Source organism: Rutilus rutilus (genome assembly GCF_951802725.1).
Source record: "Rutilus rutilus genome assembly, chromosome: 17".
In the NCBI taxonomy this organism is placed as follows: Eukaryota; Metazoa; Chordata; class Actinopteri; order Cypriniformes; family Leuciscidae; genus Rutilus; species Rutilus rutilus.
Window position 1 is genome coordinate 18,416,335 of NC_140230.1, and position 25,217 is coordinate 18,441,551.

Genomic DNA, 25,217 nt, shown 5'->3' on the forward strand with positions numbered 1-25,217 from the left:
CAATCTGAGTCTCCATGTAGAAATAGGCATACGGTCTGGCATTCCAGTTTGACTACTTTTCATATTATACAACCTGTGGGAGGAACAATAGTTACGCAAGCCAAATTTAAATGTATATGTGAAACCAAAAGTGTTCACTTATGAAACAAGGTCTTGGTAGAACAAGCACATCTAACAAAATAACATCATCATCTTTGGAAGAAAGAATAAGTTTATTCAACCAAAACAGTACTTATTGCTTAGCAAGATTTTGAAAAGGAAGCTAAAATGCATTCTCCTTTGTCTTTGCAGATCAAGTGCTCCGTGTGTTTGAGTGATTTTACGGATCCGGTGACTCTCTCTTGTGAGCACTCGTTTTGTCGGGAATGCATCACGGGCCACATGCAGGCCAGCCTGGGACCAAGCACTTGCCCAGAATGCCAAAGGCCTTATAACGCAGAAGACCTGAAATCCAGCCGTTTACTGAGGAACATGACCTCGAGTGTGAGAGAGCACCTTGCCGGGCAGAAATCGGACAGATCCACATTTAAAGAAGGAACACAAACCTTAAAATCTCCAGAAATGGAAAGGATGCTGATGTGTTCTGAACACGATGAGAAGCTTAAACTATTCTGTGAGACTGATCAGAAGCTGGTGTGTGTCATCTGCAGGGATGGAGACAAACATAAAGGCCACGTCTTTAAACCCGTGAAAGAAGCTGCGCAGATCAACAAGGTAAATCTCGGTCATTTACGTAAGAGCCGCATCTGACTTCCTGATAAAAGCACTGCAGATTAAAAACTCCTTTCTTGCTTTCAAGTGTCTTTCAAACTATGCTATTTGTGTAATGTTATTCCTGGCATAATTAGGTTTCTAAAATTGAACCCCAGGCTTGTTTAATTAAAGATATCCAGAGAGCCTTCTCTGCTTTCTCTCAGTGCGTTTTAAATCGTGTCTGACGTGTCTTTTCTGTAGGGGGAGCTGAAGACTGCTTTGGGTTTTCTTGCCAAAGAAAATGGACAGTTGGATTACATGATACAACAACAGACAACTGAGATCACCAAAACGGAGGTATATCAAAACATATAAACAAAGAGAAAATAAAAAATAATGAATGAATTATCTGCACATGTGGCTCGACACATTTCATGCTTGTACTCATGTTTTTGGTCTATCTATCAATGTATTCAGAAATACATTAAAAAACAGTTCATACACACTTGTAACATACATACATAACATACATACTTGAATATGCCTATCTGTTTATTATATGCCTGCAAGTTTATAATATGCGAGTTAAAATTCATTTTGATATTTTTTTTTTAGATGACAAAGTAAAATATTTGAGGCTGACATAACTGTCCTGATATTATAATGAAAATAAAATTATTGTAAAATATTATATTTTATTATATCATATTATGTGTTTTTTTCCCTCAAGAATGTCACTCCCAAAAACTATCTCGGTTAATAATTCATGACATTTGTAAAAAAAAAAAAAAAAGGTAAAAACATTAGGTTACACAAATATAAATATGTTAAACATTTAGATCAGATAGAAATAGCTCCTGAAGGTAAGAATGGAAACACAAAAATTCACTAATTTACAAATATTGTCTTTCTCTCTCTTTCTCTATTTAGGATAAATCCAAAACCTTATCGGCCCAGATCTCTGCTCAGTTTGAAGAAATGCACCAGTTCTTACGACAAAAAGAGGACGAGGTGAAGAAACAGTTGGAGGATGAGGAAAATAAGGCTATAGAAGTCATGCAGAGGAATCAGTCTTTGATAAACAAAAGATTTATGGAGAACAAAGAAAAGGAGATTATTCTGCAGTCAGCACTGGAGATTGATCAATCCGATCACTTTCTACAGGTTACAACACATTAGATTACATATTTCTATTTTTAAAGGGTAAAGTTGTTTATGAAAGCACATATAATCTATTAGACTAGTTTTCAATTAGGTTTTAGCATAAATAAAACACAGAAGTACCTTTTGAGTCTGCTTTTTTCTACAGTGGTGGAATGAAAAAGGATTTCCAATGACAAAGAACATGAAGGAGAAGGCCGCTGGGACACCAACAAATAAGTTAATAACATGCAATGCTGTCATTTAGACCTAAATCACAATTTTTCTTTAGAAATTAAGTTTCTGATGCTGAATTGACTTTCTGTTTCAGGTATATGTCAAGGGTGAAAGATCTTACTGTTCTTCCTGATTCTCTCTTTCTTGGCCCCCATGAAACTCACCTGCAGTTCTTTGTGTGGAAGGAGATGCTGCAATCCATCAAAGCAGGTGAAGAATGACAAACATGCATGTTGAAAGTTCAGCTAAAGTGTAACTTGATTTGCGTTCCTCAAGGAAATGCCTGATCTATTAAATTATTCAAAATATATAATAATAATAATAATAAAGAAATATCTAGTGTAATGTAATGTTAGATTGAGTAACCCTAAGAAAACTTCCTCAGAATTCATAATCCAAACAATTCAAAGAATTCATTAATCAAAAACAATTACTTGAAAAAAAAAAAAAAAAGGTTGGAGCTTTTACAATTTAATTATTAAGCAATGTTTTCTAACATGGGTTCAGCGTGCAAGGAAAGTATTTCAGTATGTTTAGTGGTTACACTTCTTTTAGACCCTTTTAATCTATGGAAATATAACATAATATCAGAGATGGGCAGTATTTTAATTACATGTATTTGAAATACGTATTTAATTACTTTTGAGTATTTTGTAATTTGTATTTTCCTTAACAAAAATAAATGAAATGTAATTTGTAATTAAATACTTCGAGAGACTGTAATTTATATTTAAAATACTAAAATACTTATTTTATTTCATATAAAATTTCATATAATTTTATTTCGTATATATTAACTTTCATCACCAGGCTTAAAGGGATAGTTCACCCAAAAATGAAAATTTTCCCTTGATTTACTCACCCTGAAGCCATGCTAGGTGTATATGACTTTCTTCTTTCAGACGAATACAATCAGAGTTATATTATAAATGTCCTGACTCTTCCAAGCTTTATAATGGCAGTGAATGGCCGTTTAAGTTTTGAAGTCCATCAAAGCATATCTATCCATCATAAAAGTGCATCTATCCATCATAAAAGTGCATCTATCCATCATAAAAGTGCATCTATCCATCATAAAAGTGCTCCACAGGCTCTGGGGGGTTAATACAGGCCTTCTGAAGCAAAACGATGCATTCTTGTAATAAAAATATCCATATTTAAAACTTTAACGACTAAAATAACTAGCTTCCGGCAGACGGCTGTACACATCGATTTACGGCGAAAGAGTATCACTTGACCCGACGCATGACGCAATGATGAACGCGGAAGCGCAGAGGATAGAGCAAAACAAAACACCAGTCACGGATTAGAAGTCTAAAACAATTTTTTTTAAAGAGAAATGTGGGAGGACGCGTTGCTTCCCTTCAGAAGGCCTTTATTAACCCCCCAGAGCCTGTGGAGCACTTTTATGATGGATAGACGCACTTTTATGATGGATAGATGCACTTTTATGATGGATAGATGTACTTTTATGATGGATAGATGTACTTTTATGATGGATAGATGTACTTTTATGATAGACAGACGCACTTTTATGATGGATAGACGCACTTTTATGATGGATAGATGCACTTTTATGATGGATAGATGCACTTTTATGATGGATAGATGCACTTTTATGATGGATAGATGCACTTTTATGATGGATAGATGTACTTTTATGATGGATAGATGCACTTTTATGATGGATAGATGTACTTTTATGATGATAGATGCACTTTTATGATGGATAGATGTACTTTTATGATGGATAGATGTACTTTTATGATGGATAGATGTACTTTTATGATGATAGATGCACTTTTATGATGGATAGATGCACTTTTATGATGGATAGATGTACTTTTATGATGGATAGATGTACTTTTATGATAGACAGACGCACTTTTATGATGGATAGACGCACTTATGATGGATAGATGCACTTTTATGATGGATAGATGCACTTTTATGATGGATAGATGTACTTTTATGATGGATAGATGTACTTTTATGATGGATAGATGCACTTTTATGATGGATAGATGTACTTTTATGATGGATAGATGCACTTTTATGATGGATAGATGTACTTTTATGATGATAGATGCACTTTTATGATGGATAGATGTACTTTTATGATGGATAGATGCACTTTTATGATGGATAGATGTACTTTTATGATAGACAGACGCACTTTTATGATGGATAGACGCACTTTTATGATGGATAGATGCACTTTTATGATGGACAGATGCACTTTTATGATGGATAGATGCACTTTTATGATGGATAGATTATGATTGTATTCTTCTGAAAGAAGAAAGTCATATACACCTAGGATGACATCAGGGTGAGTAAATCATGGGCTAATTTTCATTTTTGGGTGAACTATCCCTAGGACCATAGACATAAAATACAAATAGGACTACCAAATTGCCTATCACAGTTTTTGGCAAGTAAATCACGTGATGTGACACATCCTATTGACCCTGTTCACATTTCTGGGTTTCTCAGAAGTGGAAGGCGTCATAGTTGGGTAAACTTCTATAGCAGTGAATGAAAGACTACATTAAATATATTTTTTTGTGTTCCAATTTGCTCAAATAGCAAAAGAAAAACGCCACAACATCGTTTTGACAACTTTCAAAAAGAGTAAAAAAATAGATAATGGCAGTCGGAAGAGAGAAAGTTGTCAACTTTGTCACAGCTGCGCTATTAGAAACACCCTCACAGCAGCGTTAACTAGTTTTTGTGTAATATAATACAAATATAGTGTTATATGCGTAATTATCTTTTATTATGACAGTATGTGGCAACATGTACGTTAAAAGCGCATCTTCTGCACTAAACAATGATATTGCAATATTCTAGACTCTTACATGTATCTAACGCCACACTTACTCTCACACTACAGAAGACTACATTTTGTTTGTATTTTCAAATGACAAATTACTTGTATTTTAATTAAATACTTTTTTCACAGTAGTATTTTGTATTTTATTTAAATACATTTGATGAGTAAGTATTTGTAATTTGTAATTAAATACTTTTTGATGTATTTGTGCCCATCTCTGCATAATATAATCTTGGACATCCTTGTTTGTAAGACATTTGCAGTGTAAAGGCAGCTACAGATGATTAAATAGATAGAAGAAAGAAAAGACCAATCAAAATTTACCATAAAAAAATACATGTGACCAATCAGAACATAATATACAAATATCACAAGAGATATTTAGTCAGTTGCATATTTATAATCAAGCATTTTATTAATGTAAATCAACAGGACATTTTCAAACTTCAAACTTAATTTTCTTAAAAACATAAACCAAAAATAGCACAGTTGAAAAGTTGAAATACAAAAACAAAATTTGAATGAAGGAATCTGTACATTTAATGGTTTGGGGAATTAATTGCAAAAGTTTCATTTGTACTTATAACGAAACATAACCAGAACGTGCAATGCAAGATCTGCAATAACGTCTCATTCAAAAACTGATTCATGATTTAATAATGTTTCTGCATGTGTCTGTGCTGTAGTTCCTGAGAGTTTAACCCTGAAAAACCCTGGAGAGTCGTACTTAAAAGTGTCTCCAGGAGGCGCCAGAATCCGACAAGCTGACAGAATGTCTGGTCTGTATAAAGACTTCAACCCAGGTACAGTTTCAGTGGAAAACTTCCAAACTGGCCAGCACTACTGGGAAGTAGAGGTCGATAAAAAACCAGACTGGACTGTGGGAATTAAGATGGGTGCAGAAAAGCCGACAACAAAGTCAGGCGAGAGTGAGATCCTGCTCCACCTTAAACACAATAAAGGATACGTTCTGTCCTGTGATGGAAAGGACACTCCATTAAGTACTCGAGACAAACCACAGAAAATAGGGTTGTATCTAGACTGTGAGAGAAAGCAGGTGTCCTTCTATAACGCCGACAACATGTCTCGGTTGATCCAGATAAACTACAGCTCAAAACAGCCTTGCTGTCTCAGTCTGGTGCCAGGACTTTATCTGGATGGACTGAATAGTGACCCTCTCACTGTCTGCTCATATGAGTTTAACTCTGGCAGACAGTAACATGCAGTCACTATCTGAAAATTCTTCTAGACGGGATATTGTTAAACAGCTTTGATATCAGACCGGTTGATGAAACATCAAATGAAACATCACGATGGCATGAACTAAAATTTAAATGTAGCTTCTTGAAGTTTGTGCGATTCACTCACTGCATTAATGACAACATGGACGGGTGATAAATATTCATTATATCGGTAATTCTTCAAATTATGAATAATTATGAGAAGTGGGCAATTAACAGTTACGTTTCTTCCTTTTATCCAGTCAAGAGATATTAAATGTTTTTTTTTGTTATTTATTATATTGTTGCTTGATTAACATTCCTTAATTATCCTTAATTTTCTCTAATGCCTTAAATACCTCCCACTGCTTTTATATTTGAGTTAAATAAACTCAAATCATTTTTCAGCACATATTTGAGGACCAAAAAAGACGTTTGCATGTTGTGGGTGGGGAAGATAATCATTCATATATTTTCATATTTAGGGTTAGGAGGAAACATACGGATTTGATTTTGCCTTGAAATGTTCAGTGAACAAATAATAATAATAAAAAAAAACATAAAAAAAAACCTCTGTACATATGTCATGATAATTAACAGACTCATGTGTCATCATTTAAAATTGACTTTTGAAACATTTAAAAAGCCGTCTGTAAAAAGTTTAAAGATTAAAGGAAATAAAGTTAAAACGTGAAATCACTTTGTATTTATATTATGATTTCTGTGTGTGGAAATAACTATTCATGTTTATTAAGGTGACTTGTTTTGTTTACATCATTATGGAGCACTGGAAAATGATAATATTCACAAACATGAAGATAAATATGCCTGTTATTTGTATAGTGTGTTTTATTCTAATACTGTAGGCATCTCTATTTCCTCTGGCTGGTGTGAGTCCTTCCTCCCTACAAAATAATTAAATACAATTTACTAACCGTAAGTTTTTACCATGATCACAGATATACAGATCAGTGTGAATCATCAGATTCTGTGTCTTTTAAAACTCACCAGCTCTTCTTGCACAGATGATCTGAAGAAGGATCACAGTCGGAGCAGTGAACACTGCAATCTTAACAATATTTACAATCTCTGCAGAAAACATGTGCGGACACGGACAGAAGATAGAAAGAATAGAGAAAAAGAAGAGAATGAATATGTGAAACTGTAAATGACTTTGTAGATGAAATCAAGGATATAAAACAATGAACAATTATTTACAAACCATTTACAAATTCACTGATATTTTAATGGTATAGAGTTATCAGTGTGCAAAAAACATGCAAAGACTTTTCATACCTCTGAATATTGATCCAGCAGCCATACAGACTTCATGATCTGATGTTGTGTCAGCTGGATCTGTGGATCATGTCTGTTAGTTCACTTCAAACACTGTAAACACTGGAATTTAGAATATCTAGGTATTGACAGCATCTAAAATGTAAAACGTTTTATGTATGAAGACGTTTCAGATGTACAAATATAACACAAATGTTTTGGATAATGAAATTATGGAATTAATCATTTCATTGTGGTTAAAGCTTTCACTGTGGTCAAATCAATTGTGACAAAAAGTGCAAAGCACAGTAGTGAGAGACTGATGACGTGTGTCAGTCCTGTACCTTGTTGTGTTGAATCTGCTGCTGTAATTGTGCTTGATTTCTTCTCAGAGTTTGAGCTGCTGACTGGAGTCAGTGTTGTTGAATCGACTGGAGCTGCAGAAGATGATGTTTAGATGCAGGACATCAACATCATATTTTCATACTTGATCATTAAATCACATCATGACATAGGCCAACATTTGTGATCCATCATCACTGTTTACAGTGGCAGTTGTTGGGAGGAAAGGTTTGTGTAACATTAAGGGCCCTATCATACACCCGGCGCAATGCAGTAGGCTACCAGGCAAGTGTGTTTTGTGCATGCAAATGCATTTTGCACCCATTTGTGCGGCCATGGTCTGAAAATGAGATGTGTTCAAGCGCATTATAGACGTGTTGCTATTTTGAGGCAAATAGACTGCGCCATTGACCAACTGAAACCTGGTCTAAAGTCAATGGCGCAATATATATATATATTTTGTTATTTAGCACGTTAGTAATATGAGCCTATAGGCGGGTCCACAATTCGTGTAGGCCTACACTCTGCTTACACACACTGGGACGCGCAGCAGCACATAAACATGTCAAATATTAAAAATAAAAGGTCAAATATTATTGACCTATTGATAAAAAATAAACAATGTCAAATATTATTATTGTGTACATAAAGATATGGTGGAATCCGGCTTGATGGTCTGCTTGTGCGTTTTAACCTTGCGCACAGGCAGATCCGTTTCCTCTCTGGAGAAGCGTTCAGTCTTTCCACTATCAAATTCCGTCATGTAGGCTGAACGAGCGCAAAACACAAAATGGGCCAAAACACACCCATTACTCATTGCGAGAATAGGGACAACCGTTTTAGATCATGCGCCTGGCGCGCACACCATTTTTTACGTCGTTAAACTAAAAGTGGATTTGGGCTAAGTGAGTCATCTAAGTGACCTTGCGCAGATCGTTAAAATAGGGCCCTAAGGTTGTTTCTAAAGCAGCTGCTCAGGAGCCACAAGCCAGCAGAGGCCACTGCAAAGCAAAACATTGTTTTTTCTTTTCTTTTTTAAATAGGCTACTTTAACCCTCTGGGCTTCTTCGCCCGAAAACGGGCGAAAACTTGAACATTTCGAATTGTTTATTTTTTTTGCTTCATCGGATGGGGGTGAAACTTGGTGACTTTTGTTTTATTACCTATATGAACACACAAAAAAAATCAAGGAGATGATTCTGATATGTTAAAGGGTCGAAAAAAAAAAGTCACACTTAGCTTCCTCCCATAGGAAATGAATGGGAAATACGAAAAAATAGTTAAACTCAGAGAAACTTTTGGTGGTACAAGCTATCAGCCACTGTGCTGAAAAAAAGTGTTCAGCAATGAAGGGGTGACACTCTAAAACATCAAGAGTGCAAATAAGACACCCCCCCCCCCCCCCCCCCCACACACACACACACCCACACACACAAACACACACACACACACACACACACACACACACAGAGAAATGAACTGGTAAGACTGAAACAGCAAATTTTGCCCCAAACTATATAAAAATTATATAATCATAATAACTCCAAAACTATAGCAAGGAGAGTCAAAAGGTAGGTATCGTTTGAAAGAACTCTTTTTAAATTTTTTGAAAATATAAATTACATTACATTTGGACATTGTCCTGCCAAAAAACAGCGGATAAAATACAATATATATATATAATTTTTATTATGATTTTGCCTATCTTTCTTATTTGTCATGGAATAACTCAGGAAGGAAATAAGGTAGGAGGAAAATTCTTTTTTAGTGAAGTCCCCCTACATGTTAGCTGCATCTGGATAAAAAAAAAATTTTTTTTGGATAAAGGAATCAAAAGTTACAGCATTTGGAAAAGAGACAGCCTTTTTGTACAGTCTTTGACACCCCCTCATGGGCAATTTTTTCTCCATGAAGAATATCTTGTCATAAAAGCAATAGATTATGTTAATTTTGGGCTCATTTTAATTGTAATAATATGCTGTAAAAAATGAAGTGCCATTTTCAATTATCTGAGAATGTTTCATGAGCTTTATGATGTTTTTGACACATTGCAGTACATTATTTTATAGATTATGAAAAAAAAGAAATTCTATTTATCAGCAAATAACTCAGCAATACTTAAGAGTTTTTCAAAGTGGATACATTCACTGTAAAGTTCAGACTCTAAGCTTTCAAATGACATCAACTTTGTGTTAATCAAGGCAAGATTTTTAAAAAATATGGTAAAGAATATTTTCGCAGCTAGGTGGCGCCTGCTGGCGGTACACTCGGTTTTAGAGGGATTACTCAGCACTCGTTAGGAGTTAATAAATGTAGATGCATTAAAAAGCTGAGATCCTAAGCTTTAAAATGATATATAATTTGTGTTGTTCCATTCAGTGGTTGCTTAGTAATAAAAAAAAATATTTTCGAATGGGAATAAATCAAATAAATAAATAAAAAAGCTATAGGCCGCCTATAGGCGGTTATAGGACATGACACAAATTAATACATTTTGAAGCCACTAGATGGCGCTCTTCTCACTTGAAATTTTTTTTTTTTAGGCCTGCACTCTATTTTGATGTGAAATGTTGCATTTATTGAAAAATAAAATAAAATAAATAAAATAAAAATATATATATTAATTCTAATGGACAAAATAGCTCATAAAAATTATATAATTAATGCAAAGTATCATAAAAAATTCAAAAAATTCTAAATAATAATCAGAAAACATTATAGAACAAAAATATATTTGATTGGTTATCCTGGGAAAAAGTAAAGTAAAATTTTAAGGCTTCGCCCGTTGAAGCTAAGTGTGACTATTTTACGAAGAAGCCCAGAGGGTTAATCTGCAAGTAAGACCCAGGCAGCTGTAATGGCTCAATTGGACAGTTTTAGGGCTGTTTGTTTAGGTTTGTGGCTCGAGAGGGAAGAGTGCAAGAAGAGAGCTGTAGATTAAAGCAACAACATGGAACTTTTCAACCTTCATAATATATTTCCAAGATCCTTGTGATGGTACATCGACTTACAATAGGTTGAATGACACGTCTGCCATAGCCTGACAGGGTCTGTATCGTTTTTACTGGCACTATGTAACTTCAGGGTTCGGGTAGTAACCAGAGCACAAAAAGAACTACAAAATTTGACTGCTTTACGGCGAGGGGGGTCGTTTAGGCGGCGGAAGTTGCTGGAGAGGACGGAAGTTTTTGGACGGAGCGAAGGCAGATTGCAACCGAACTGTATTGTGAGTGTAACGATGGGAGATAGCTCGGATGGTAGCGATAATTATGGGAGGGTTTCAGATATGGAGATTAGCCAAACAAAAAAGGCAAGGAAAAAATATTGGTCTGAAGCGAGTAGTGGAGGAGAGGGTAGACAAGTTAACAAAAAGATTAAAGCTAAATCTAAGGGGAACAGTAGACCTGACTTAGATGATAAGCAGGAAGAGTGGAAAGTTATTATCACGCTCAGTAATGATAAAGGTCATTTTCACCCAGTTCAAGTGACCAAAGCAATTGAGAAGGATATGGGGAAAATTAAATACGCTAAACTACTGAATAACAGAAGAATTCTAATCTCAGCAATAAATAAGAAGCAGCAGGAAATGATTTTGAAAATGAGTAATCTTGGTGGTGGAAAGATTAAAGTGCATGTACCAGGAATGGCAGCAAAGCTAAGAAGAGTGATCTCAAATGTTCCACTGGAAATGTCTGTGGACGAGGTAAAGAGTGAGATTAAAGGTGGGAAAGTATTAGAGGTGAAAAGGCTTCAAAGCAATAAAAGTGGTGTTAAATCAGACAGTCTATCTGTATTGCTTGTTTTTGAAAAATCCTTACCTTATGAAGTTCAAATAGGATGGATCAATTACAAAGTTAGGGAGTATATCCCTCAACCGTTGAGATGCTTTAAGTGCCAGAGAATGGGACATACAGTACAACAATGTAAATGGAGACAAAGATGTGCGAAATGTGGAGGAGAACATGAATATGGAAAATGTAATAAGGATACCAAACTAAAATGCTGCAACTGTGGGGGTGAGCATAGTGCTGCATATGCTGGATGTGTGGTCCAGAAACAAGCTAAAGAAGTACAAAGGTACAAGGTTGTGAATAAGATGTCATATGCAGAGGCTATAAAAAGCATAGGCAACTATGAAACAAAGGAAAATAGTCAAATAGAGAGTCATGAAAACCTGAATGAAAATGTAATACATGGAGCAGCAGGCCTACCCCAGAGGTTAAACATAAAGAGATGTCAGTCAGGAAAAGTAGACCCAATACCCATTGCCATACAGCAACCATGTAAACATAAGTGTATAGTGGAGGAGAACACCTTGATGGTAGAAAAAAAGAGCTTTGTAGCTTTTATATGTAAAGTTGTGAATGTTGCCACACGACAAGAAAGGAAAAGTGACAGGATCAAGACAGTGGTAGAAGCTGCAGAGGAATTCTTGGGTATCAAAGATCTAAAAGCAGAAGATATACATGGCATGCTAAGCACTAATAATGATGGAGGGTCTCAGAGTATTACTTAAATTTATTATGGTATTCCATCTGTTACAATGGAATGCTAGGAGTCTGACTGCAAATGGACAAGAATTTAAGAAGTTTATAGTAGAGTCTGAAGTCAAACCTGATACTATTTGCATTCAAGAGACCTGGCTAAGGCCTCACCTTGATTTTATTATACCTGGTTATGAGTCTGTTAGGTTTGATAGAGGTGGAAATCAGGGTGGAGGATGCGCAACATTTGTAAGGAATGGGATACCATTTAGAAGAATAGAAACTACAACAGAAATAGAATGTGTAATTACTAAAATTTATAAATCAGATGGACACTTAGTAGTAATAAACTTATATAACCCTTGTAAATCATTAAACCTAGAAACCTTAGAGGGAATAATAAGTAGACAAGGAAACCGGAAAGAAATATGGTGTGGAGACTTCAATGCACATAATAGTCTTTGGGGAAGTAAGCATACAGATAATGGAGAAGCAGTGGAAGAACTGATGGATGTTAGGCAATTAGTTTGTTTAAATAATGGGAATGGTACAAGAATTGATATACGTTCAAACACACTGTCTTGTATTGATCTCACTCTGGTTTCTAATAAAATGTCACACTCTTGTGAATGGAAGGTGATAGAAAGTACAAGTATTGGAAGTGATCATTTTCCAATATTTTGTTCTATAAATATTGAAATAGATCTCCAAGAAAGGCCTAATCATAAGAAATGGGAGTTTGAAAAAGCTGATTGGGAAAAATTTAAAGAAATATGTTGTATTTCAGCAGAGACAGTCTCAATGCAGGGTGATATTGAGGAATGTGCATCTGAGGTTACACATTTAATAATGAATGCAGCATTAAAAAGCATACCATTTAAGTCAGTTGGGGGGAATAGGAAAATGGTTCCATGGTGGAATGATACATGTACAAAAGCTATTAAAGAACGAAATAGGGCAATGAGAATGTTAAGAGGTAATTTGAACCAAGAAAACTTAATTGATTATCAGAGGAAAAAGGCTCAGGCACGAAGAATAATTAAGAATAGTAAACAAAATGCATGGAAGAACTATTGTTCTACTATAGGGAGGGAAGTTAAAATAGGAGAGGTGTGGTCAATGCTGAAGAAAATGAGTGGGAAAAAAGTGTATACTAAAATACCTGTATTAGAGGGTGATGGAATACTGGCAATAACAGATAAAGAAAAGGCAAATGCATTGGGAAAGAAGTTTGCCAGTGTTCATAGTGGGGATCATTTAGATGATATACATAGATTACATAAAGAGAAGGTTCTTAAAGAAAATAGAGATGTGTTTATTAAAAAAGATTGTGAGGAATGTACTATGGATGCAGAAATAAACTTGAATGAACTAGTGATAGTATTAAATTATATTAAGAATACTGCTACAGGAGAAGATCAACTAAGTTACATCATGTTCCAGAAAATACCTGGGAAAGTATTGCAGATAATATTACAGTTATTTAATAAGATATGGGAAGAAGGTAAAATGCCAAAAAGCTGGAAAAGAGCGTTAATATTGCCATTTAATAAACCTGGGAAAGACCCAAATAATGCTGGTAATTATAGACCTATTGCCCTAACGTCACATCTCTGCAAGTGGATGGAGAAGATACTAGTTAGAAGACTTAACTACACCCTCGAATATAGAGGATTATTTGCACCATACCAAAGTGGATTCAGGAAAGGGCGTTCCACAATGGATGCTGTTGTGAAAGTAAGTAATGAGATAGAGAAAACTTTTCAAATGAAAGAAATAATGAGTATTGTGTTCTTCGATATTGAAAAAGCTTATGATTCCATGTGGAGGGAAGGGCTGTTAATTAAAATGAATCAAATGGGAATTAGAGGTAGGTTTTATAACTGGGTATTAGACTTTCTGTCAGAAAGAAGATTTAGAGTTCGAGTGGGTTCAGGAATTTCTGAGGAATTTGAAATTGTTAATGGAATTCCACAAGGTAGTGTTATTAGTCCAGTTTTATTTAATGTTATGATCAATGATATTTTTATGAATCTGGACAGAAGGATTGGATCAGCTTTGTATGCAGATGATGGGGCCATCTGGGCAAGAGCACGAGATCCTATAAGGGTAAGAAATAAAATCAAGGAAGCCATAGGAAAGGTAGAACAATGGTCGTATAGCTGGGGCTTTAAGCTTTCTCCAAGTAAGTCTTGTCATATGATATTTACAAGGAAGAAAGGGATAGAAAAACAGAACCTACAGTTATATGGACATAATATGGAAACAGTAGATAATTTTAAATATCTTGGTATGTGGTTAGACCAAAAGGGAACATGGAAAATACACATTGAAAAGGTGGAATCAAAATGCAAGAAAGTCATAAATTTAATGAGAGCAGTAGTGGGGAAAGACTGGGGAGCAAATAAACAATCACTAATATATATTTATAGGGCTTTAATGAGGTCAACAATAGATTATGGGTGTTATGTATATGGAGCAGCAGCTAAAACACATTTACTGAAGCTGGATAGAATTAGTAACAAAGCATTGAGGATATGTGCAGGTGTAATGAGATCAACACCAATTAAAGCAATGCAGGTTGAGTTAGGAGAAGTGCCTTCAGATCTGAGAAGAGATAAGCTCATGCTTACATATTGGAGTCGTTTAAGTGGATGTGGACATGAAAATCATGCAAAGAGTATTATTCAAGAATGTTGGGAGTATAAGTCTTTTAAAGGTAATGGCTTTGGATGGGTAACAAAAACAAAATCAGAGGAATATAGAGTGAACAATATCTGGTTTAATTTACCTACACCTATTAGTAATATACCTATATGGTTATTTACTAAAACTGAGATAGACTTAAACATTTTGGAACTAAAAAATGAATGGGAAGAGAGTGAGAAAGGACATCTGGCAAGTCAATATATAAGGAATACATATTATAGTTACTTAGAAATTTATACAGATGGATCTAAGGATGAGAAGGACAATGTAGGAATAGGAATATATATACCGACAATGAACATAAGTATTGGAAAAAGATTACCTGATCAGGCTTCAGTGTATACGGCAGAGATGATGGCGATTATTGTAGGACTACAGTGGGTTGAGGAAGTAAAACCAGACAGAGTGGTGTGTTGTGTTGATTCTGTAGCAGCTCTATATAGTATTCAAAATATGAAATCTAATAGAGAAGATCTAATGCTAGAAATCCAACAAAGTTTATTTAGATTACAGAGACTACAGATAGATGTGAGATTCTGTTGGGTACCTGCTCATATAGGAATAAAAGGGAATGAGGGAGCAGATAAAATAGCAAAAAAATCAACCAGGACAAATGATACAATAAATATACCCCTTGGAAAAGGAGAGGCTAAGGCAATAATCAAAAAAGAAATGATGAAAAAATGGCAGGACAGGTGGGATGTGGATAAAAGTGGAAGGAAATATTACAGTTTGCAAAAATCTATTAATGCACAGGGGGTGAATAGAAGTAACAGAAGAGAGGAGAGTGTTTTAACCAGGCTAAGGTTTGATCACACAGGTTTAAATAAAACATTGTTTTTAATGGGTAAAAGTCAATCTGATGAATGTATAGAATGTAGATCCAAGGAAGATGTTGAACACGTATTATTGCATTGTAAGAAATATAGGGATGAGAGGATGAGATTAAATCAAAAGATAAATCAGGTAGGAAGAAAGTGGAATATTGAAGGTTTGTTAGGCACAACAGGAGATGGGGTAAAGGATGCACAGAAAGCAGTTGTACAATATTTGAAAAATATAGGAATATATAATAGGATTTAGGTAGTATCTAACTACCTTTAACCTAAACACTTTTTTTTTTTTTTTAAATGATATAGTCATGATAATATTGTCTCATGTTACATACTCCTATACAGTAGGTGGCGGTATGCACCTTTATAGTCATGGTTGCAATCTGCCATAAAACGAAAAGAAGAAGAAGAAGACTGCTTTACGGCATACGTCACTTCCCCCACCATTTCGTCAAATTTGGACGTGAGCGGTCAACCAGTGTTTGTTTTCGGCTTTCGTGCGTATGTTTTTGTCATGGGGGCTGTTTATGCCACTTAATGCGTTTTCTCAGATCTGATAGCTATCCGATCGTGAAAAGTCCAGGTGTAAATGCCCTCCGAAATGCATTCGAGACGGATTTGAATCCGATCCCTCAAACCACTTCAGGAGGAGATCTGAGACGCATTCCAGACGAAACTGGACAAGTGTAAATGCATATGGTTGTTGAAAGAAACCAAATTGTACTCCTCCCAAAAATACTAAAAAAAAACATAAAAAAAACGTGTGAGAGCGTGTTATAGGCTATATGTTATATCCAGATATGACGACGCGCTGGAACACGCATCACCGCAGATGAGCAACTGCATCAAGCCAACGTGCAAACTATCGCAAATCAAAGTGAAAGTAAGTCGCAGACGCTTAACACACAATCTTCATCATTAAAAGTAAAGAAACGAAATGATCTTACCAGGCTTACTGCTCTCTCTTAGGCTATTGCGGTCTTTGATTTTGAAATTTTAGCTGATGATCTATGAAATGCAGCTCATATCTGTTGCTTTCGGTGACGTTGACATAATTTCTGCGATTATCATGAGAACAGCTTTCAATATCTCACATAATTATCAGGACATAAATAAGCCTAACGTAGAGGTTGTAAATAGTATGAACGAGCACAATTTGCAAACTATTATGATAAATTGCAATAATCATGTCTAATGTCTAAACATCATAACGGCCAATGTTATAAAATAATGCGATGTAGCCTACATTTAACTTAATTGATGTTATCTGGCATTTTGTAATGTTTACATTCCAGTAAAAACAACAGAAATTAAATTATACAGTAGGCCTAGACTATAGACTATTTACTTGTGATTTAGCTGCAATCATGTAAAAACGTTATAATATAGGCTAATATATTTACGACAGTGCAAGTACTCCACAGCGACTCTAGGGGTCGCTGTTTGACAAAAACACAAATTCTACTTAGTGTGGCTTTAAAAGGTTTTTCATCATCACAATGCTCACCTACAAATCATGTATAAATGAAAAATGACAAGGCGGAGAAACAACAGCCAGACCACATACATGAATGTAAGCAACTTATATCATGATTAGATATCGCTTGTTCATTGTCATGAATTAAATTTCAACAATTAACTAATATTTGCTCTTATGTCCTGTTTTTCAAAGGACTACATGTTTTCTGAAATTTTTGCTATCTATATTACTAAGGTGTACAAGAGATAGCTATAACAACATCATTGATGATCTTGCTTCCAAGAAGTTAAGGAAGCAGAAAACTCTGTTCAGTGAATAATGGAAGTAGGTAATATGATTTCTCTCAGGACCCCTTTATGCCCAAAGTGGCCCATGTCACCATAAAACCACATGAAGCAGTTTATGTCTCATTTATATGAGAGAGAAACACACTAAACTAGAATATAGCCCATAAACCATCGTTTTGTCCTGAATGAATGACAAATGTCATCATGTCTCTGAATAATTGGGTCTTATGGAACTGAATACCTGAATACTTGACAGTATATGTGGCTGAGGTCTTCAGTTGATTTCTCTCAGTAACCTGACATCTCCACTCTCTGTTGTGATCTTCATTCAGGAGTGTTGTAGTCAGAGTGCTGATACAGTGTGTTGAGGAGAAGAATATCTGATATCTGGAGTCTTTCATCAGATTCACACCAGCCTGATTCACCCAGATCAGCTGAAGTCCCTCAGAACGGAACAAAGTATCACAAAAGACTTCATATAAATACAACTGACAGGAGAGAGTCACAGAGCCTGATCTGATCTCAGTCTGTGAGGATGATGAAGAGACTGAAACACAAAATAAGACAGAAATCACACTACAGACGTCACTCTTTTTATTACACGTGAGTTTTAAGGTACTATTAAAAAAAATGACAGAAACACTGACCATGAAGAACATGCAGATAAACAGGTGCATCAGTTCCTTGTTGTTTTCCACTTCCATTCACAAATTGTCGGCAGCTGTAAGATCCATAATCTTCTTGTGTGACTTTCTTGATGTTCAGAGAGCAGTCAGACCCCAGACTCAGTCTCTCACGTCTCTCTGTGTCATTCTTCTTTTTCCCTCCAGCAATCAGTTCAACTGTCTCTGAAAGTCTGGTATAGGTCCATGTAGTCGATGTGCAGCCAGAAAGAGCATTATTACAGGGCAGACGGACATTTTCACCAGAACTGCTGAACACACGAGTCTCTTCTGCTCCACTGGTACCTACATATTAATATAAAACAGTAAAATAATAGTGTTAATTATTTAAACTTTAATGACATACAGGAAATATTTTCTTAATTATTAAAAACTGAAGTAATAACCTTTTCAGCAAGATAAAACCATATATGCTTAATCCAACTCTTTGCCAGTCTCTATACCAAAGTAATTCAATTATTTTTGAACAGATGGTTGTTAACTTTATACAGATTTTGCATAATGTTTTATAGACCATATAAAGATTTCTTCACCTGTCAGAAGTGGACAGAGAATGATCAGTCGCAGCAGACACATGTGACACCGATCAGCCATTTTCTGTTTCTGTCAGTCTTTCTTTTCATCATATAGTTTCCAGTTCTTCCTTCAATCATCATCAGCTCCTCCTGTGGTTGTGAACTTCCTCTGATCAACTGACTGTTTAGTGCTGACACTTTATACAGCTGCATTTCACTGACACTATACCATGCACGACATACAAAATATAAATATGTTCTTGTGGAATCTCTATTATGTTAAATGTGCTATTGATGTCTAAGATGTCTATTGATGGTGACATTAGATATCAAGTTTTAAATATAAACGAACACAGGAACGTTTGTTTGCAACTATCGCAGTCAAGACTTTATGATTGTGACGATGTCATAAGTTACCCCCTGATGCGGTGTATGCCCTGATTGTTTGGTTTATATTTTTTGCATAAATGTTTGTTTCTCATTGTTTGGTTAAATATGAGTTTAGTAACTTTTTCTAGTCTAAGGTGCACATTAGACTGATGACAAAAGACACCAAGACTTTTATTTCTTTATTTAGAATTGACATCAACTATATTAGTTTATATCCCCATTTTCTAAACTTGCCTTCTGGGTTCATGTCTGCAGCATGGTTCCGGGGGTGGGGGTTTAAGAGGAAGTGCGGCCTTCCTGTTCCTCATTTTATTCTGGGTAGTGTAGGCATAGTCCATTTCCCAGTGTGAGCAGGGGGTTATTGCTTCATCGTTTTATTGTTTATTTTAATATGTAGAAATGTATTGTTTATTATTTGTATTACTTCCCTTGTAAAATTGATGTTAATGTATTTTGAATATTATTTTCATTAAAGTTTATTTATGTATTATGTATGTTTGTCACCGCTAGGGCCGAGGACAACCACCACTCCGGAGGAGCTACACCAAGACACACCACGAGACAGGACAACGACGTGATATAAAAGATTATTTTTATTGAATGTAAAAACAACTTTAAGGAACTGTCACTGACGCAGAACTCCTCGTAGGGGCTGCTCGTTGAAACAGGTCAGAGGAGTCTTCGATGGAGGAAGGCTCAGGCCAGCCGGCGGTTGGTCATCTCCATTTACTGAACAGCAGTGTGGGGGGACAAAGTCCAACAGTTAATAACTGAGTCATGTTATGAGTCATGAGCAACTCGTTCCGCTCCCAAAGTTCCTTCTATGTCACCCGGTGACATTTACATATGATTTAAATTCTCTATTATTATGAAATGGTTGAACCTTTCAGTATAAAATAATTTATTTTGTCTGTTCAGTAAGTTCTGGTGAGAGATCTCCGTGAGGAGGGTCATCTTTAGTGTCTTTGTTATTTGTTATTTTTTTTCTGAAGTCAGTAAAAATTTTAATTGACTGCAAGCAGTGTCTCCTGCCTTTGCTCTGGTCATGTCCCCACAATAATACTCAACCATATCACAAATAATACATATTATTTGTTAATACATAATAAATAATAAAAGAAATATACTCAATAACTGTTGGTTTAAAAACATACAGCTGAAACTGATTGTGATAAATAATTCACAAACAAAACTAATTGTGATAAATTAATTTATATCAATACTCTGTTCACTTCTGTTCTTTCAAAGTTTCAAACAAGCAGTCATAATCAAATAGAAATTCTGGAAAGTCTTTATCAGGGAGCCGTTTAATATTGGAGCCTTCGAGTCATAAAGGTTGAGAACCACTGACAAACGTTTAAGATTTACTTATTGAAAGAATCCAAAATGTACAATATTTAAATATGAAATCTTTTTAGGTGTACAAATGTTTATGAATCCTCTGAGGTTCATGTAATATTGAAATAATGGAATTAATAAGATGATTTTATTTTATCCGTTTTTATACTGGAACTGAATGTCTTTAATGGTTCTCAGACATGCATTTTTCCATTGATTCGGATAGAACACTGTGCTCAAATACTCTGGCTGTATCCAGAATCATCCCTATACCCTCATTCCCTGTATACATTAGTCCACTTGAAGGAGTGAATAAAAACGAGTTTGAACACTGAGTTGCTGGAAGGGCTGCTGTTTTTGCATAGTTTGAGCTTGGTGTTTAATAATAATTTGATATTTAGATAATTGGCAAACTCCATTAGGAATTAAATGATTTATTTAAAAATCTGTCATGGAAACCGTGACCTCACAGTGCAGAGCTGTTGATTGTACATCGGTTGTAGACTCATTATGAGTGCACTTGATAATGTCAACTATATAGGGTTTCAGACACTATGGTCATCCACTCAAATAGTGCACTATATAAAAATATATAGATAACTTCAGATGCAGTCTCTATCTCTGACAGAGTTCCCTGATATATTGTGAAACCACAGCATGAAACACAGGACCTGATGGCTCTTTATAATCAATAAAAACATATACAGCAGTGTAATCTGATTCAACAAATGACTCTAAAAACTGCTGGGTTAAAAAAAAACCCAACCTTAACCACACGGCTGGGTCACTATTGGACAGAACACGCGCTGGGTTGGTTTGACCCAAGTGCTGGGTTTTACCATTTAACCCATATTTATGGGTCATTCATTTGACCCAACCAGTGGGTGGAACTAACCCTCTTGCTGGGTTAAGTCCTACTTATATGCTGGGTTATTTTGTGTCTCAATAAAATTAAAATTAAAATTAATAAAATTAGTAACAAATATTTTTTTATATTACGAACGTAAAATAATTATTGTCTCTGTAATACAATAAACCAGAGAGGCCACTGTAAATTTGATTTAAATCTCGTTTAATTGTTTTTTTGAAACATTTTTAATACATGTCTTTAATAATTTTTTGTATACAATTATACTATGTATACTTCTAAGGTAATAAAAACATAACGTTCATTAAGTAAGGTCTTTATACACCTCTGAAAACATAGTTATGTATATATTGCATTTCTGTCAACAGATCCTCGTAAATATTACACAATGCACCTTTAAAAGTCATTAAGCAACTCATTTGAACTTATACGATTACGATTTCATTAATTAAGATGTGTTGATTTATTAAGAACAGCAACAAACATTTAAAATGCGACTAAATATCACGTGGGCCTGAAACAACTGTTGTCCTCAAATTTGACAGAGGAGGACTCCTTTCCATTAATTTGATACAAGGTATGCTGGAGAAACTCCCAGGCGGGGAAACACTGCTTTGTGTATTTAACATAAACAAATATATAAAAAAATAAGCTTTGAAACAAAGATTAACAGCCTCCAGCAAAGACTCGGTCTTGATGGCGTGGCCTGGAACAATGGCAAAGATCTGACATGTCCCCCTCGTCTCATCCTTGAGGCACAGAATGCAGCAATGCTCCAGTCATCTCATTTTGTGAATATTCGACCATGTTGGTCCCCACCTGTTGATTACACACAATCACTTAGAGTGTTGCAATATAACTAACATGCAAGTTAAGCTTTTTTTGTGGAAGTATCAAAAACAATTATTGCAAACATTACCAAATATGAATGTGGCAAACAAAATGTATATTTATATTCAGTATTTGAAAACTGAATTATAGTAATAAAAGAGTAGGGGAGAGCGGGGCACAAAGTAACGCTTTTTGACTTTCTCAGTTTGTGTAAATCTACTTATGGTTCAGAGTATTTTTTTTTTTCCCACATTAATTTCCCACATGTCTACTACAATTATGTGTTTTTGTTTTATTAATACAGTATATACTTTTTTCTTGATATACCCCGAAAGAATGGAAGTGAAATGTGACAACATGCCCCATAGGTGGGGTACATTGTAACATGTCGAGGGGCACATTGTAACATGACCATATGACAGCTTAAAATGTTATCTGATCTAATAAAAAAAATATACAAAACAAACTAAAATATTTTCTAAATAAAATACAATTAAAAACCTTTTTCATATAAAATAATGGCAATTTTTAATAATTAAATGTAAACTCATTTTTGAGTTTTGACTACGAACACATGAAAACACAGCTATACAACATAGTTCAAAACAAATAAATAATTAGTCATTTCTGAACATTGACTCTCAGTCTTTATTCACCTTTTTTTCTCACGTTTTCTCAATAAAATTAATACAAGTATAGAATAGAATAGCATATTTCTAATAGGGGCACATTGTAACGCAGTGTTACAACATGCCTCCGCCTGCACAACTGGGATTTAAACCCTGCTAGTGTCTTCTGCTAGTTAGCGAAGCATTAAATAACTATCTCAACTGTTAAATAACATCTTGGAGATTAAAATAATATCAGATTTGTCTTATTTTAAATAAACACAAAAAATAGAGATGAAAAATTAACTTAAAGGGATAGTTCGCCCAAAAATGATATTTAAGCCATGATTTACTCACCCTCAAGCCGTTCGAGATGCATATGTCAATCTTTTTTCAGACGAACACATTTTCAGTTATTTTAGAAAATGTCTTAGATCTTTCAGTGGTTATAATGTGAAGCAATGGGGTCCAGCTGCTCCAAGTCGCAAAATGAGCATGCATCCTTCACAAAAATAATCCATCCGGCTCCAGGGGGATAAACGAAGGCCTTCCGAGGGTAATCCGTGCGGTTTTGTCGTAAAAATATACATATTTAAAACTTTATAAACGAAAATAACTGGCTTCCGGTCGTGGTCGACGCGCGTTCACGGAGATGGAAGCGTTGTGACGTATAACGAGCGTGACAGCGCAGCCAGAGAGCAGAGCAAAACAAAACTCTGCGTTCGTTCTACGTCACGACGCTTCCTACGCTACGTCATACGTCATATGCCAGCATCCATCTCCGTGAACGCGCGCCGACCGCCACCGGAAGCCAGTTATTTTCATTTATAAAGTTTTAAATATGTATATTTTTACGACAAAACCGCACGGATTACCCTCGGAAGGCCTTCGTTTATCCCCCTGGAGCCGGATGGATTACTTTTGTGAAGGATGCATGCACAATTTGCGACTTGGAGCAGCTGGACCCCATTGCTTCACATTATAACCACTGAAAGATCTAAGACATTTTCTAAAATAACTGAAAATGTGTTCGTCTGAAAAAAGATTGACATATGCATCTCGAACGGCTTGAGGGTGAGTAAATCATGGCTTAAATATCATTTTTGGGCGAACTATCCCTTTAAGTAAGAAATTTACTTTTGCTATGGTTTAATAAATGTCTATGGATATCTTCCAAAAAAAAAATTATTTTAGCGGATTTTTTTTTATATATATAGTGTTGATATGGCAACTAGTAAATACACAAAGTTTCGTCATCCAAGCATATGCGGAAGTATTTAAAACAAGCGCGTTACAACTAACCCCGCGTTAGGTTGTGCCCCGCGCTCCCCTACTTTGGACTAATATTGTCAATATTTAGGCAATACAAGTCTAAATATTACTGTAATGTTGATAGTGTCTTTAACATTAAAACTCACAAACCAACAAAGCTGCTCGTATAATCTCCTGACCGGCAGCGCTGATGATCGCCAATAATGTTACACAATAAAATGAAAGATGACATGCATGGTAGGGTAGCTATCATGTAAGTCTACATTTTTAAAGTTTTAAATATTGACGATCATTCTTAATAATATTCTTTTCAAAACTGGCGCCTGTCCATTGACAATAATCCAGGCGGAAATGCCTTTACACTACTAACCAGATCACAATGTGACGCGTATCGTGAGGTTATTCCTCAGTTAAATTTTTTCTGAACGATCCTGGTTCCGACAGAGACATTACAGAAGACACACGCAGAAGGAGACTATGCTGGAACTTAACCCAGTCGCTTCTTCTGACGAGTATTTCTACAATATGCCAGCAGACTTTCCACACACAACTCACTAGCTACATTAGCCTCGAGACAAATTTCCCGCAGATTTTACGTGCGAGCTCCGTGAGGGACTAAAAACTACTGCGCTTGAATGGATTTCATTCAAAACGCTTTCCTCACTTTTAAATACACAACGTCCACAATGAATACGATAAATACATGATGAATTTACAACTTAAACTGCATATTTCAAAAAGGCTGCTGATATAGGCCTAGGCCTAACTGGTTTACAATTAAGGATTTAACGAACGATGTGGCATTTTGTCAAAAAATCTAACCGGCTAGCTGTGGCTATTTAAGGTTTCACAGAATAAATACGTTACCCCTCACACTTCCATATCAAAGACTGTATGTTGAACAGTGAAATTAGCTTGCTGTTACCACAACTTTTTTTTTAAATATAGGTAAACATTATTAACTTACCATAAAACACTGCCTGCTCCGGTGTGGCGTGCTCCTCGAGTCTGAAGTGAAGATCCAGAAAGTTCCGCAAAGAATAAACCAGTTGCTGGGTCAAAATAACCCAACCAGCTGTTTATTTGTGAATAACCCCCTTACAACTCATTTGACGCAGCATGAGCAACCCAATAATGTGTTTACAGTACCCCAAACAACCCAACATTTTGACCCAG

At 35.5% G+C, this 25,217-nt stretch overlaps 2 protein-coding genes across 3 annotated transcripts; one reads left to right on the plus strand and one right to left on the minus strand.

The window, feature by feature from the left end:
* Positions 1-267: 267 nt before the first annotated feature.
* Positions 268-6,659, plus strand: LOC311306949 (zinc-binding protein A33-like; the record flags this gene model as incomplete). Its single annotated transcript, XM_084435602.1, has 6 exons — positions 268-714; positions 955-1,050; positions 1,624-1,857; positions 2,003-2,073; positions 2,165-2,280; positions 5,593-6,659. The coding sequence occupies 6 exons, from the start codon at positions 268-270 to the stop codon at positions 6,123-6,125; spliced, it is 1,497 nt and encodes a 498-aa protein (XP_084291728.1). The 3' UTR covers positions 6,126-6,659.
* Positions 6,660-6,896: 237 nt separating this feature from the next.
* Positions 6,897-18,992, minus strand: dicp3.3 (diverse immunoglobulin domain-containing protein 3.3). 2 transcript variants are annotated; one of them, XM_084435615.1, is made up of 7 exons: positions 18,753-18,988; positions 18,184-18,504; positions 17,778-18,083; positions 7,746-7,838; positions 7,423-7,482; positions 7,135-7,215; positions 6,897-7,031 (listed from the first exon to the last, which is right to left on the minus strand). In XM_084435615.1, the coding sequence occupies exons 1-7, from the start codon at positions 18,811-18,813 to the stop codon at positions 6,976-6,978; spliced, it is 978 nt and encodes a 325-aa protein (XP_084291741.1). In that variant the 5' UTR covers positions 18,814-18,988; the 3' UTR covers positions 6,897-6,975. The 2 variants fall into 2 exon arrangements, with proteins under 2 accessions (XP_084291741.1, XP_084291742.1); XM_084435616.1 differs by lacking the exon at positions 7,746-7,838 and having other exon boundaries at positions 18,753-18,992.
* Between the last annotated feature and the right edge of the window lie 6,225 nt (positions 18,993-25,217).